This window comes from Bufo gargarizans, chromosome 1, assembly GCF_014858855.1.
Source record: "Bufo gargarizans isolate SCDJY-AF-19 chromosome 1, ASM1485885v1, whole genome shotgun sequence".
Taxonomy (NCBI): domain Eukaryota; kingdom Metazoa; phylum Chordata; class Amphibia; order Anura; family Bufonidae; genus Bufo; species Bufo gargarizans.
The window spans coordinates 7,489,356-7,505,559 of record NC_058080.1 but is presented as its reverse complement, the minus strand read 5'-3'; the positions used below and the strand labels follow the sequence as shown (position 1 = coordinate 7,505,559).

The window sequence follows — 16,204 nt, the reverse complement described above, 5'->3', positions numbered from 1 at the left end:
AGCAGAAATATATATATATGTTTTTAGCCATAATATATTTACATATTTAAATATATTATGGCTAAAAACATCAGTAGCAGATTCTCACATATTATGCATTCATATATTTCAGAAGTGTGATTTTATCTCTCTCTCTCTCTCTCTATATCTATCTATCTATCTATTTATTTATTTTTACACATTTATTTTGTAAAACAACATCACAAAAATATAGTGGCCAATATAGGGGAACTGTCTCAACCACAAACACTGTAGCGTGTCTTTCATTGGGCGAGCAGTCCCACAGCATGTGAACCACAAAATACTGTGGCAAGTATGGGGGAGCTGCTCAACCCCAAACACTGTAGCGTGTTTATCATTGGGGGAGCAATCCCACCGCATGTGGACCGCAGCAAGCGACCATCCCGAGCAAGTAATGCATACAAAGGAGGACGCCAGCACGGTCCACATGCACCACAAAAACATCCTACACAGACAGGAGCATTGTGCGGATGAAAATACAATCATATAAATCACTGAAAAAAACACCAAACAGATATACCTCTGACTATACTAGCTGGTCATACAAGCAGATAATAAAAGCTGAGACTTTTGCCAATATATTCCTGTCAGGATATGTTCACATTGCATTAGCTAACCTGCTATGCGGTTGTGTGGAAGCTTGGCTGTGAGCTGGATTTCATCACCTTCAGACCGTGTTAACACCATAGTTAGTGCAGTGGTAGGACCCCTTCAGGGGCGTAGCTAGAAATGCATGGGCCCCATAGCAAAATAAATTTATGCCCCCCCCCCCCCCCCGCCATAACAGTGTCCCTGATAGTCACTGACCCCGTCAACTATTGTAAGACGGACGCCGTGTTCCTTATGTAAGTGATCTTAAAGGGAATCTGTCACCAAAAAATCGCTTATTAAGCTGTAAATAGTACCTTATAGTGCTGCATAGTAGTTTCCTAATGCACTTTTTCTTCGTTTAGCCGCATTTAGCCTCCTTGAGAAATCAATGTTTTATTCAGTCGCTGCCCCGTGCTTCAAGTCAGGTTTGAAGTCAAGGGGGCAGCGGCCTAGGCGTCTCCAATCCTGCTATCCCCGTCTCCCGCCGCCTTTATTGACACACCGGATCTCAGTCCCGGGACCGCGCTCCCAGCCCGCATGCGCAGTAAAGGGCTGCTGTAGCCTGTAGCGCGATCCCGGCTCCAGCTCGTACACTCAGCCGGCTTCAGTTTCGCTACTACGCATGCGCCCGCCAGCCTTACATACTAGCGCAGTTACAGAAGATGCCGGGCACATGCGCAGTAGCGAAACTGAAGCCGGCTGAGTGTACGAGCCGGAGACGGGATCGCGCTACAGGCTACAGCAGCCCTTTACTGCGCATGTGGGCTGGGAGCGCGGTCCCAGCACTGAGATCCGGCTTGTCAATAAAGGCGGCGGGAGACGGGGATAGCAGGATTGGAGACGCCTAGGCCGCTGCCCCCTTGACTTCAAACCTGACTTGAAGCACGGGGCAGCGACTGAATAAAACATTGATTTCTCAAGGAGGCTAAATGCGGCTAAACGAAGAAAAAGTGCATTAGGAAACTACTATGCGGCACTATAAGGTACTACATACTAGTACATACTTTGCACAAGTTTATTATTTACAACTTAAAGGGAACCGGTCACCAAAAAAAATCGCTTATTAAGCTGTTAATAGTATTAACAGCTTAATAAGCGATTTCTTTGGTGACAGGTTCCCTTTAAGTTGTAAATAATAAACTTGTGCAAAGTATGTACTAGTATGTATACTACTATCTAATAATCCTTATCTATCACTTGACACTTCACTAACTTACTGGGGAGTCGGGGACAGTCAGGACTCCTCTCCACTCCAGACTTTTTCTTTTTACTGTGGCAGACTGCTGGCAGTGCAGAAAAGAAGATCATCAGAATCCATTCACTTCTGGCCTACTGGGCATGGGCAGTTAGGCACACTGGGCACGGGCGGGCAGGCAGGCTCCCACTCTTCACATTCAAAATAGGCAGCCGGCGGCAGCGTGACGTCACTCACTCCGTCACGCCGCACGCGCATGCTCCTCCCACTTTAGAAGCAGGCGGAGCAGGCGCGTGACGCCGGCCGCCGGGAGACTGAGACAAGGAGGCGGAGCACATGACCTGACTACTCCTTGGCTTCCCAATCCCCAGCCAGGCCCGAGCCGCGGACCGCCCACCTACGCCCCGCCTACTACACTGGGCGGGCGGGCCTGGCTGCCAGTGCGTGTGTGTGTTAATAAAAATAAATAAAAAAAAACATGAATGCGGTCCGGACGGGCCCCCAGTGGCGTAGGACCCCTTGCCATGCTGAGTGACCGTGACTTGGGGCATGATGGGCTCCGATATCTTCCTGACAGGAATATATTGGCAAAAGTCTCAGCTTTTATTATCTGCTTGTATGACCAGCTAGTATAGTCAGTGGTATATCTGTTTGGTGTTTTTTTCAGTGATTTATTAGACATTTATTTTGTGCCATAAATTTTTTACAATTACAAAAAAAAAAAATTACATATAAATTCAATCTCTATTCCTGAAATGTTTCAGCCAGGATTCAAACTCCCAACCTTGCACATTAGAGGCAAGGACATTAACCACTACACTACAGAGCTCCATGCTAAACTGCACAGAAATATAAAATGTCTTCTGCTTAATAGGAATACTCACTACATCAGAAACTACTATGAGGTTTTTCTGACACAGTGTAGCATTCAGCTTCATAGCTGAGTGGATAAGCTCCTTACCTCTAATGTACAAGCGGCTCGGAGTTCAAATCCCAGCTGAAACTTTTCAGAAATAGATGCTAAATTACATTTAAATACACTGACTCAAGCATAGTAATGTTTGGCTGAGCATGCTCGATCAACACTAATGCTTAGTGCTTACTGTTTTTCATGATTTTGCCTTCTATTTCCAGTGAAAGGTAATGTTAATTCTATGGCATGCACAGAAATTTTACAGAATACAGAACTTTGTGGTAACAGTTTGGGGAAGGTCCTTTCCTGTTCAAGCATGATTGTGAACAAAGTGAGCCCAATTAAGACACAATGTGATGACTTTGGTGTGGAGGAACTTGGATGGCTGACCAACCCCATCCAACACCTTTGGGAAGAATTGGAGTGTTCATTGCAAGCCAGACTTTCTCGTCAAACATCAGGGCCTGACCCCAAAAATCACACTCCTAAATCTTGTAGGCAGTCTACTCAGAAGAGTGGAAACTGTTCTAGCTACAAAGTCGGGACCAACTCCATCCACATTAGCACCTATGCTTTTTGGGTGGAAACAAGTTCCTATAGGAGCGTCGATCAAGTTTTCACATACTTGGTCATATGTTTATAGTGATAAGATATACATAGCTACTGTGCATACAGTATAACACAATCCTCTAAAATGCAAATACAAGGAGGAGGAAATAACCAGATGATGTAATTTAAGACTTTTTCGCTATACGAACAGAAAACTTTTTATCTGCTAGAATTGGCTTTGATACCAGCAAGCGCAGATTACCACTGAGAGCTATTGCATTGTGGTCAGCATGACCATTGCCCTGCAAGGCAAACTTTAATGTGTGTACCAAGCAATAAAGGCAGAGATGACATCACCTCACCTCTGATCAGCCTGATAAGTCAAACCATTTAAGCTCTAGTTCAACTGATGTCCTCATTCACTTAATCTCTCTCCGTCACTCGCATTGTAGCCGAAGACTTCTCTCCAAAATGTCATTCGCTGGAACCTATGAGCTGCAGTCCCAGGAAAATTTTGAGCCTTTCATGAAAGCCATTGGTAAGTAACAAAGACATTCAAGCTGCACTGGATGAGGTGAAACAGCCTAGAAGTCAGTTGTTTCATGCAGGAGCATCCAAAACCTTAGGGAACGAGTAACAAGGATGCCTTCACTGAAGATTCTTAACTAAGGAGTGCACACTAGTGATGTCACTGATCGATGACCATTGATGTCACTAGTCTTAGATCAATGGTGCTGGATTGTCTTAGTTTAGATATGCTACAGAACTATTTGAGCATAACTTGTCTTCCTATTATAGCAGTTGAGACCCCCAATTTAGACCTGCTTCTCCTCATAGTTATGGCGTCTGTGAAAATGTCTTCCATTTTGCACATTAGGTATGGTTGTTTGGAGATTGTATTAATGTCTTATTGTCAAGAGATTCACATTCTTGAGGTATTTTGCAACTGTGAACATTTCTCTCTTGGACTTATCGAGAAGAAGAATATAGAAAAGATGTTGTCAGATCTTACCTCTGAAGGGTCCAGCCATATCTTGAAGGTTTCCCAGGATCTTTGGGTTGATTTTTAATGTTTTTGGTTCCAGGTGTTCCTGATGATCTTATCCAGAAAGCAAAAGATATCAAGAGTGTAACAAAGATTGAGCAGAACGGAAATCACTTAGCAGTCACGGTGACTACAGGCCCCAAGGTCCTACATAATGAATTTGACATTGGTGTAGAGTCAGAATTGGAGACACTCACTGAAGAAAAAATCCTGGTAAGGATAACATTTTTTTTTTTCTTTTTCTAGAAACAGGGCCACAACTGTCCTTGGTTTTGCCTGATATTGCACCTCAGCTCTATTGAAATGAACAAGGCTGGGAAGCAATACCACATACCACCGGTGGACAGATGAGGCACTGTTTATGGAAAAAAGCAACCATGTTGTTCTAATCCTAAACAACCCTTGAATTTGGGGACGTTGCTCTGAGGTATTGTATATTTGTCAGGTACATTAGAACTTTAGGGTAACAAGTAACTAACACTTTTGTTCTTTGTAGACTACAGTTAATCTTGTGGATGGCAAGCTGGTCGTGAAACTGAAAGCCGTCACTTCCGTTACAGAAATTTCAGGAGACATTCTGACCAATGTGAGTTTTCTTCAGCAGCTTAAAATGATCAAAGATGAATAGTTATGTAACTGAAAAATCAAAAGCTGTCATAGATCGCATAGTTGCGAAATTTAATATAAGCAGAGATTCATCAAAAGTCTTGTGGCAATGTCCTCAGAGGACTGGAATGTTCCCAGGTATCAGATATAGTCCATCTTCCCTTCATGGATATAGATTTAGCTTGATTTATTTTTATATTTTTTGGGACTATTGCAGTCCAGTATTTGGTCAGGCTCACACGATGCTGGTGCTGCATGTGGTCAAAACCATGCCTAATGGCCACACAATTTTATAGGTAAAGCTGAGGTCTTACCTTCAAAACAATGCAGCCATTGGCCGCAAAGGCAAGTTTTTGGCCACAATCGGCAGCCACCCCTTGTAAACCTTGTCTTATACTGGCGTTACCTTAGGGATTAGTCCATATGGGCCCCATTTATATATTAGCCCTGGGCTTCAATTATAATTTATTATCTCTTTTATCTCTCCATTAATAGTATTGTGTCTAGTGATGAGCGAAGAATTGAAAAATTCGATTTGGCTGCTTCACCGAATTTTACAAAAAAAGTAGTGGATGCAATGACAGGGAGCGGCAATTGCACCACCCATCGCCATTGTACCCCTAAGATGCTGCGTTTTAAGCTAATCGCGGCATCTGACAGCAATAACACAGTGTCAAATTTAAAAAAAATAAAATAAAATCCTACTTACCCTCATCCATTTGATCGTGAAGAGCCGGCCGCCGCTATCTTGATTGAAGATCTAGCACAAAATCTTGCGTGGCCCGTGATAATCACTTCGGCCAGAATGGTGACATCATATGGCAAGATCTTTAATCAAGATGGCGGCGGCCGGTTCTTCACGCTCAAACAGGTGAGATAAGTATGATTTTTTAAAAATGTTACCACCATTCAGGGAGAATCGATTCGCTACCATGAAGCATGAGAAAATTTGGCTTCGCAGTGACTCGAATTTTCCCTGAAATTCGGAAAATAATTCCACTTCATGGAGTTCGATTCGCTCAACCCTAATTGTGTCTTTTGGTGGGTGTGTATTCTATGTTTTGGAATATATTTTTTGGTGCATGGTCCCTTCTTAGTAATAGAATGGTCATTTAGTCTACTGAGATAACTATATACCTGTTAGTACTCTGATGCCCTATAATAGTCTCAGTCTTTTAATTAATTAGTACCAATTCAGGATCTTCCTACAATCCTTATATTGCAAGTGCGTTCAGGTACAATATTACACGGCTGCATTTCTAAGATAATTGTGTTTTATCTTTTAGACAATGACTCTGAAGGACCTCGTCTACAAGAGAGTGAGCAAGAAGATCGCATAAAGGAGAGAAGAAATCTTTTTTTACTTTTACTGTGTAAAATAAATACATTCCATGGAAAACCAGAAAACTTGTCTCGTGGTTTCTATATGATAAAGCATACAGAAATAGCCTATCCTATTGATAATGTTCTCGATGGGGTGTTTTTGCAGCCAAAAAGTTGAAAATCAAATAAAATTATTAAATAATAATAAAAGTATGAAAAGCATCAGCTCCCTAGACATCTACCTTTGTGTGAAACAATATGCACACCGCCCCAAGGTATTACAGCATATAATACATCATTTTTTGCTGCTGCAGAATGCACACCTAAATCCTGATCCCTTGGGCATATTTTCCTGTTTTTAATTTACTGGATTTTAAAGGGGTTGTCCAGGTTCAGAGCTGAACCCGGACATATCACCATTTTCACCCAGGCTTTCCCACTAATATGAGGATTTCATGCTCTGATCCTCTCCTTTGCCCTGTGCTGAATCAATCAGGGCAAGAGCTTTTTTTGGAGATCCTATAACGTACCGGGCTCTCCATGAGTAAGCTAGGAAGAGGCCTCCGCCTAGCAGTGTTCCCAGTGACATCACCGGCACTAATGGGCTGTCTTTAGCGCTGCCCTAGCCTGCCCATCAGTGCCGGTGATGTCACTGGGAACACTGCTAGGCAGAAGCCTCCGCCTAGCAATGTAAAAAATATAAACAAACAGACCTTGCCCTGAGCGATACAGCGCGGGACAAGGGAGAGCATCGGAGCATGAAATGTTCCGATGCTCATATCTGAGGTGAAAACTGAGATATGTCCAGGTTCAGCTCTGAATACAGACAACCCCTTTAAGCTGATGAATATATTATTTGTAATTGTACATTCATGATTTGATAAGGCTACATCCGCACTGTGTAGGTGCTGTACAGGTGTAGCTATAGTGGAAGCAGGACAAGCGGCTACTATGGGGGACCCGCCCAGAAGGAGGACTAAAAGATTTTATTATCAGGGCCCCCTCCTTAATATTATACAATGATAATATATACAATGACACTGTAGGAAACGGACTGAGCGGCTGTCGAGCCTGGTCTGAGAGAGCGATCTTGACTAGCCCCATGAGTGATGGTTGCATGGGAGGTCACAAAGAGGTTGCTAGGGGGGAGCATTCAAAAATTTGCTGGGGACCACAGTCAGTTCTTGTTACGCCACTGGTGCTGTATGTTCTAGCTAATAGACAGTGGTGTAACTAGAAATGACCGGGCTCCAGAACAAATTGTTGAACGGGCCCCCCTCCCCCAGCAACTTCTTTGCAACCCCTTGCTCTCTCAGACAAGGCCCTGTAGCCACTCCATCCATTTTCTACAGTGTCACTATAAATAATGTCATTGTATAATAATACTGTTGAGGGGCCCCTGACAATAAAATCTTTTAGTTCTCCTCCTAAGTGGGCCCCTTCTGAGTTCGGGCCCCAAAGCATCCACTTCCCCTGCTTCCCTTATAGCTACGCCACTGCTAATAGATGTTGGTCCTGATCCACAGCAGAGGCCTAGGGGTATTCCGGTCACATGATATTGATGACCTGTCCTCAGGATAGGTCATCAATATCAGATCGGCGGAGGTCCAACTCCCAGTACCCCTGCTGATCAGCTGTCTGAAGGGGCAGTGGCACTTGTGGGAGCACTGCATGCTCTTTGCTGCATCTACTGTGCATTGTAGTGGCAGTGCGGGGTAATTACAGCTTTTTGTCCCATTCACTGGAATGGCAGATGAAGCTCTAATTATCCTGCCCCTTCAAACAGTTGATCGGCAGGGGGTACCAGGGGTCAGACCCCCACTGATCTGATAATGGTGACTCATCTTGAGGATTTATGACACTGGAATACTCCTTTTACATGTCCAAAAATAAATGTACAATATTGTCTACATAGAAGAAATATGAAATACAGTATTTTACGAGTCCTTCCTTTTAAAGGTATTCCCATAAAAGAGAAATGAATGTCAGAAATATTTGCTTTGAAATTTTTTTTTTTTACACCAATGGTAATTTCACCATGGACGTTAATGGCCATAAATGTCTTCTAGCTTTCTCCATTCTAGTCTATAGGAGTGGCAGAAAGATATCTGACCAGAGAAGGTTGTATGTTGGCCATAAATAGTAATGAAGGTCTGCAACATAGGCTTGACTGTAACAAGTCTAATGGTCTGGGGCTATGAGTTCTGTCGAGCAGGTGCATCCCGGAGACGGGAGTGAGAAGATGTCATGAAAGAAGAGGGAAAGTTGAAGTTCATGGGCATGAGCAAAGATCCATGAACTGGAAGTCAATGCACAAGTCTACAAAAGAAGGATTGAAGCAGAAGAAAGCTTCTGATAGGTATTAGCCAAGTCCAAATCTACTGTAGAATACAGGCATCTTCTCTAATACAGACAGAATAGGAGTGTCTCAATATTGTTAATAATTAAATGGGTTTTACAGCATCTAACATGGACATCCTATCTCACATGGGCAGGATGGTGGCCCAGTGGTTAGCAGTGGTGTTCTAGGTTCTAATACAACTCAAGGACAACATCTGCCTGGAGTTTGTAAGTTCTCCCCGTATTTGTGTGGGTTTCCTCGGGTATTATCTTTTCCTTCCACTGTCCAAAGACATACTATTAGGGAGCATAAATTCTGAGCTCCACTGTGCTCCACGGTGATAGGGAGTGCACTGAAGCTTGGTGGTTGCAGTTGACCATGCTACATGGCGCTATTGCTTGAATGGTCTAGAACAGTGGTGCTCAACCATTTTTCGTCTGAGGGCCGCACTAGACATGGTATAAATTTTGCGGGCCAGAACCAGGTAGCTATGCCAGAAAGAAATGCAAACACTATGAGGGGCATGTGAGAGCATTACTGCTGTAAAGCAGCAAATATCTGGGCATTTTTACGGTAAAGGGGGTGCATCTGGGCATTTTTACCATGAAGGCGGCACATGTGAGCATTACAACTGTGAAGGGGGCACATGTGAGCATTACTACTGTGAAGGGGGCACATGTAAGCATGATTACTGTGAAGGGGGCACATGCAAGCATTATTACTGTGAAGGGGGCACATGGGAGCATGATTACTGTGAAGGGGGCACATTTGAATATTACTACTGTGAAGGGGGCACATGTGAGCATTATAACTGTGAAGGGGGCACATTTGAATATTACAACTGTGAAGGGGGAACATGTAAGCATGATTACTGTGAAGGGGGCACATTTAAATTTTACTACTGTCAAGGGGGCACATGTGAGCATTATAACTGTGACGGGGCACATTTGAATATTACTACTGTGAAGGGGGAACATTTGAGCATTACTACTGTGAAGGGGGCACATGTAAGCATGATTACTGTGAAGGGGGCACATATCTTCACATAGCAAGACTAAAGAGTGGAAAGCAGGAAACTCTCCACAAATGCATTTTGGTGCAGCATTAAGTTATGGCCGGACTGGGGGGTGTAGCCTTTAGGGGAGGCCATCATGATGGGGGTTTGGTTTAGGGAGACCCCAGTTAGTGAGTAATAGGATGGGTTTAAAGGGGGTGGGATTAAGGGGCTGTGGTTAAGGGGGATTGGGTGGTTTAAGTGTAGGGGGAGTGGTTAAGGGGTTAAATAGTGGGAGTTAGGAAGAGAAAGGGGTCATTTTGGGTAGCTGGAAAAGAGCCCCCGCACATCCTCCCTTTGTTTATGGGGATAGAGGGGAAAGGTCCGGGGTGAAGGGGTGCATGGGAGTTTTTTTGTTTTAGGTTGTCACGGTGGCTGTGGCGGGGGGAGGTTCTTGAAGTTGGTCATATTCACAGAGGAGGATGCTGGGAGGGCTCCATGGTTGGGGCTGGACTCCCAGTGGTGGCGGATTTAAAAGGGGCCATTCAGTGGTGCTTCTGAGCTGGTGGGCAACGGCTGGAGGCAAGATGGCTCACCCGGTGGGGTATTTGCAGTTGTTTAGGGGCTTCAAGGACCTCCCCTCGGGGGAATTGTTATTTAATATATTATGTTTTATATGTTAATAAAAGACGGCTGCTGTGGCCGATTTATCCCAAGCTCGGTGTCTGTGTTTTCTTTAGGGGTACCTGACATGGAGCAGCTTGAGGCGACCATTAGCCAGCTGAGGGCAGCAGCGGAGGTCTGCGGTGCCGAATGGATTCAGGCGCAGGTGCGGCAGATGCTTCAGGGGGCGGCTGAGGCTCCAGCCATGCCTCAGCCAATAATTAACCGGGCCAGGCCGCCGGCGCGCTACAGCCCACAGGTATCCCAAACCCCCCCCCGGGCTCAGCGCCGCAAACGGAGCCCCTCAAAGGACCCTCCACGCCGGGGGTCGGCGGGGACCGCTTCCTACAATACTTCCTCCAGTACTACCCGGCGTGGGAGGAATCCGACTAGTAGGCGGAGCCTGCGAGGTGGCCGGGCCCGGTCACCTCGGTCTTCGGAGATGGACGGCGTGGGAGCGGGACCAGGTGCACGGGTCTCCAGCCCAGGATCAGAGGTTGAGACCCCCCAGCGTGTGCAGGACATCGGGAGGAACGGGGCTGCTGCAGTTCCGATGGCATCCGGCAGGGCCTGTCTTTGATAGCCGTGCTGCAGGGAGGAAGAAGCTCTGCCCCCTCTGTACAAGCCTGGGAAGATGGAAGGCCTGACGTCTCTAGCCTGGGCCTGGCTAGGGGACTGGAAGAAGAGGCGACGACGCAGAGGATCAGTCTGCTGGAGTTAGGATCTGCGGCTGGTGGGGACACAGCACCCAGGCAGCCAGGTGAGGCATAATGGGGGACGTTGGCTCAGGTAGTGGGGGGGGGCTGGGGGTGTTGGGGGGCCCCCATTAGGTCTTAGCAGGGGTTTAGGGCAGTTGTTGGGGGGGCTGGCGGGTTTGCTTGCAGGATGGGGTACGGGGGGGGGGGACGTCTCTGTTGCCGGCGTGGGGGGTGTCCGGGCCCGCGGGTGGAGCGAACGTGGTTGGGGGGGGCCAGTTCGGGGGTCAGGTCTGCAGTATCGTCAGTGCACACGCAGGCGGGGGGCGCGGCTGAGAAGGAGACGGTTCGGATGGACGATAGGGCGAGAGGGGAAGTCTACGTTTGTTTTGAAGGCCTATTGGGGGCACATTTAAAACAGGAGGTGAGGGAAAAGATTTGGAGGGGAGTATGTTGAAATTTTTTCTTTGCTCCCGTTGGATAAATTTAACCTGGATAGGGTAAGAAGGGATGAGGGTAAGAAGGAGGAGGAGGAGAAGCGGAGGTATCGCCTGATACCGCGGACATTTGCAAACTGGTTGCAGGCGTTCGCGATATTGGCAAGCGTGATAGGGGAGAAGGCGCCGGAGTGCTGTTGTTCTGCTATTTGGATGCAGTTGGTGAGGCGTACAGGGTGTATGGGGGGATAGCGTGGTTGCGGTACGACGAACAGTTCAGGCAGCGGAAGGCGGTGCGTCCTGAAATAAGGTGGGATCATAAGGATATAGCCTTGCAGTTACTGCGCCGGTTAGACAAGGCCAGTCCTTTCGGGGGGATTCAGGAGGCGGAGGGCAGTAAAACGTTGCATCAGCGTCAGCGAGGGGCCTTTGTTTCACATTTAATGACAGAACCTGTAAATTCGGGGCTAAGTGTGAATTTAAGCACGAATGCTCGGTCTGTGGGAGGTCACACGGTGCGGTGCGGTGCTTTAGGGGCAGCAGACAAAGGGGTGGGGGGGATTTCAATAGCAAAGGGGGAGGCGCCGGTACGTCTGGAAAGGATGGGCCCGTTTCTAGACAGGTATCCGGATAGGGAAGCGGCAACATTATTGTGGGACGGGTTTTCAGTTGGGTTTAGGATCCCGTTTTTTCAGAGCGAGGCAGTGTTGGTTAGAAAAAATTTGAGGTTGGCGTTGGAACATCCGGAGGTCGTGGCAGAAAAACTTAGGAAGGAGGTCAGTCTAAGCAGGATGGCGGGCCCATTTTTGGACCCACCATTGCCGAATTTACGGGTGTCACCGTTGGGGGTGGTTCCGAAGAAGGAGATGAATAAGTTTCGGCTTATCCATCATCTGTCATTTCCAAAGGGCTCGTCGGTCAATTACGGTATAGACCCGGCCTTGTGTTCGGTGGTTTATACCTCATTATACGCGGCAGTGTAGTGGGTTAAGAAATTTGGGAGGGGGGCGCTGTTAGCAAAGACTGACATTGAGGCAGCGTTTAGGTTGCTGCCGGTACATCCGGATTGTTTACACTTGTTAGGGTGTTTTTGGGGGGGGAATTTTTTGTGGATAGGTGTTTGCCTATGGGCTGTTCCCTGTCGTGCGCTTACTTCGAGGCATTTAGCTAGCTTTTGGAGTGGGCGGTGGCGGATTCGTCGGGTTGTGAATCTATTATTCATTACCTGGACGATTTCTTATGTATTGGTCCCCCGGGTTCTAGGGTGTGTGGGTTGCTGTTACATACGTTGGAGTCGTTGTTTGGGGGTTTTGGGGTCCCGTTGGCAAAAGATAAGACGGTTGGGCCGGTTACGGAGTTGAGTTTCTTAGGGATAGTGATTGACAGATAGGATGGAATGTACAGGGTGGGCCATTTATATGGATACACCTTAATAAAATGGGAATGGTTGGTGATATTAACTTCCTGTTTGTGGCACATTAGTATATGTGAGGGGGGAAACTTTTCAAGATGGGTGGTGACCATGGCGGCCATTTTGAAGTCGGACATTTTGAATCCAACTTTTGTTTTTTCAATAGGAAGAGGGTAATGTGACACATCAAACTTATTGGGAATTTCACAAGAAAAACAATGGTGTGCTTGGTTTTAACGTAACTTTATTCTTTCATGAGTTATTTACAAGATTCTCTTTGTTTACAGCCATTGACATGTCGCTGAGGTTAACACGTGCGGAGCGGATAGAAATTGTGTTGATGTCTGGCGACGTCGTGGCCCAGTTGAATGGCCCCCAAGGTCTCCCGATCTGACCCCCTTAGACTTTTATCTTTGGGGTCATCTGAAGGTAATTGTCTATGCTGTGGAGATACGAGATGTGCAGCACCTGAAACTACAGATACTGGAAGCCTGTGCTAGCATTTCTCCTGCAGTGTTGCTATCAGTGTGTGAAGAGTGGGAGAAGAGGGTTGCATTGACAATCCAACACAATGGGCAGCACATTGAACACATTTTATAAGTGGTCAGAAACTTGTAAATAACTCATGAAAGAATAAAGTTACGTTAAAACCAAGCACACCATTGTTTTTCTTGTGAAATTCCCAATAAGTTTGATGTGTCACATTACCCTCTTCCTATTGAAAAAACAAAAGTTGGATTCAAAATGTCCGACTTCAAAATGGCCGCCATGGTCACCACCCATCTTGAAAAGTTTCCCCCCTCACATATACTAATGTGCCACAAACAGGAAGTTAATATCACCAACCATTCCCATTTTATTAATGTGTATCTATATAAATGGCCCACCCTGTAGAATGCCCCTAGAGAAATTAGTGGATTTGAAGGGGGAGGTAGCAAGGGCGTGTCGTTTAAAAAAATTGCAGTTGCGAGAGCTTCAGTCACTTCTTGGTAAACTCAACTTCGCGTGCCGGATTATGCCCATGGGGAGGGTATTTTGTAGGAGGTTGGCAATGGTGACGGCGGGAGTGGTTTCACCACATCATTACATTCGTTTAGGGAGGGAATTGAGAGCGGACTTGAAAGTGTGGAGTTCTTTTCTGGAAAATTATAGCGGTCGCTCTCTATTCATGGGGGATGTGGTGAATTCGTTTGATTTTGAGTTGTTTTCGGACGCGGCGGGGAGCAAGGGTTTTGGGGTTTACTGCGGGGGCAATGGTCCTCAGGGAGGTGGCCGGATAGCTGGGTTGAAAGAGGTTGGGTGAAGAATGTGGCTTTGTTGGAACTTTTTCCCATAGTGGCGGCGGTGTTATTGTGGGGGGAGGTTTTCCGGGACAGAAAGGTGCGGTTTCATTGTGATAACTTGGGGGTGCTGCAGGCAATAAATGGGTTGGCGGCTTCGTCGGTTTTGGTAGTGCGGTAGCTGCAACGGTTGGTGTTGGAGTGTTTGTTGATCAATGCGTTGGTGGTGGCGGTGCATGTGCCTGGGGTTGATAACGGCATAGCTGACGCTCTTTCTCATTCGCAGTGGGACCGTTTCCGGCAGTTGGCCCCAGACGCGGAAGAGTTTGGGAGGGAGTGCCCGAGTTGTCTATGGAAGAACTGTAGCAAGTCTCATTCAGGCATCGCTGGTACCCGGGACGTGGGCAACGTACTTGAAAGCGTGGCAGTACTGGGAGGATTGGTGCAGTAAGTTGGGGGTTGGGGACGGTGAGTTGGAAGTTCCAATGCTCTTGTTCGTCGGTCACTGTAGAGAGGAAGGTTGGTCAGTGGCAAAAATGAATAGTTGCATGGCCGGGCTGGCGTTTGGGTTTAAGTGTAGGTAGTGGCCAGATGTGACAAAGTCAGGCGTTGAAGGGGTGGCGCAGGGCGCAGGCGGGGGAAGATAACAGGAGACCTGTGTCCTTTGGGTTATTGTTGAAGCTGGGGGAACAGTTGGGGGAGGTTTGTAGTTCCGCCTCGGAGGAACGGTTATTTAGGTTGGCTTTTTCATTGGCGTTTTTTGGGGCCTTAAGGGTGGGGGAGTTGGTTTGTCCGAAGGTACGGCGGGCGGGGGGGTTACAAAGGGCGGATGTGGAATTGTTTCAAGACAGGTTGGAATTCCTTATTCGCCGCTCTAAGACGGATGCGGAGGGACGGGGGCGGAGAGTAGTGTTGCTTGGCGTTCCAGGTTGCGCTATGTGCCCGGTGCGGAGTCTGCAGGATTACTGGGGGGCTAGGAGGAGCCGGGTGTTGCCGTTGTTAGTACATAGGGATGATTCCTTTTTGTCGCGCCTTCAGTTTTCTGCGATTTTTTCAAAATGTTTGGTTCGGCTGGGGTTGGGTCCTGAGGGGTACTCGAGTCATTCTTTTAGAATCGGGGCGGTGACGGAAGCTGCAAGGTGGGGGTTGGGCGACGAGATTATAAAAAGGGTTGGGCGGTGGGAGTCTATTCGGTTTAGATCCTACATTCGCTATTTTAGTTTGTAAGGGAACGGCCGGGGGGCTAGTAGAAGGGCGGTGGCGGCTGAGATGTCATTACTGGTTTTTCTTGTTTTTGTTTTTGTTACAGATGCGGGGCCGGCCCTAGTATGGATCCTCGGACATTCTCATGTCTTCTGGGGGGCTGTCCGGGCAGCGGTTCGGCCTTACGGTCAGCAGTTGGGGTTTTCGAGGTCCGTGGCGGTGGTGAGATGGCTGGGGCGTAGAGGTATGGTTTGGGCCGGGGTGTTGCCGGAGATTCACAGGTTTGTGGGGCAGGATAGGGCACCCGAGGTTTTAGTACTGCATGTGGGCGGTAATGACCTGGTGGCGCGGCCGTTCCGTGAGTTATTGCAGGGCATTAAATTTTATTTGTTGAGGATATGGGCGTTGTTCCCGCGGATGGTGACAGTCTGGTCCGATATAGTTCCGAGGATGGTGTGGAGGGGTGCCCGTTCAGTGGAGGGTGTGAACAGGGCAAGAGTCAAGGTGAACCGGGCAATGGGTCGATTCATGCTTAGGAATGGGGCGGTGGCGGTGAGACACATGGAGCTTGAGAAGGGTGTGGGGGGGGTTTTGGCGGTCTGACGGTGTGCACTTAAATGCAGTCGGTCTGGATGTGTGGAGTCTAGAAATTCAGGAAGGGATTGAAGTGGCTTTAAGGTTGTGGAGGGACGCACAGAATTAAGGCGGTCAAGTCTTCGTCAGTGGCGGGGGGAGGTCCTTGAAGTTGGTCATATTCACAGAGCAGGATGCTGGGAGGGCTCCATGGTTGGGTCTGGACTCCCAGTGGTGGCGGATTTAAAAGGGGCCATTCAGTGGTGCTTCTGAGCTGGTGGGCAACGGCTGGAGGAAGATGGCTCACCCGGTGGGGTATTTGCAGTTGTTTAGGGGCTTCAAGGACCTCCCCTCGGGGGAATTG

General features: G+C 47.3%; 1 protein-coding gene across 1 annotated transcript; it reads left to right on the top strand.

The window, feature by feature from the left end:
• The first annotated feature begins 3,699 nt into the window (after nucleotides 1-3,699).
• LOC122931841 (fatty acid-binding protein 1, liver-like) lies at nucleotides 3,700-6,260 on the top strand. The gene is made up of 4 exons (XM_044286271.1): nucleotides 3,700-3,807; nucleotides 4,355-4,527; nucleotides 4,811-4,900; nucleotides 6,207-6,260. Exons 1-4 carry the CDS (start codon nucleotides 3,741-3,743, stop codon nucleotides 6,258-6,260), a joined length of 384 nt encoding a protein of 127 aa, XP_044142206.1. The 5' UTR covers nucleotides 3,700-3,740.
• The last annotated feature ends 9,944 nt before the right edge of the window (nucleotides 6,261-16,204 follow it).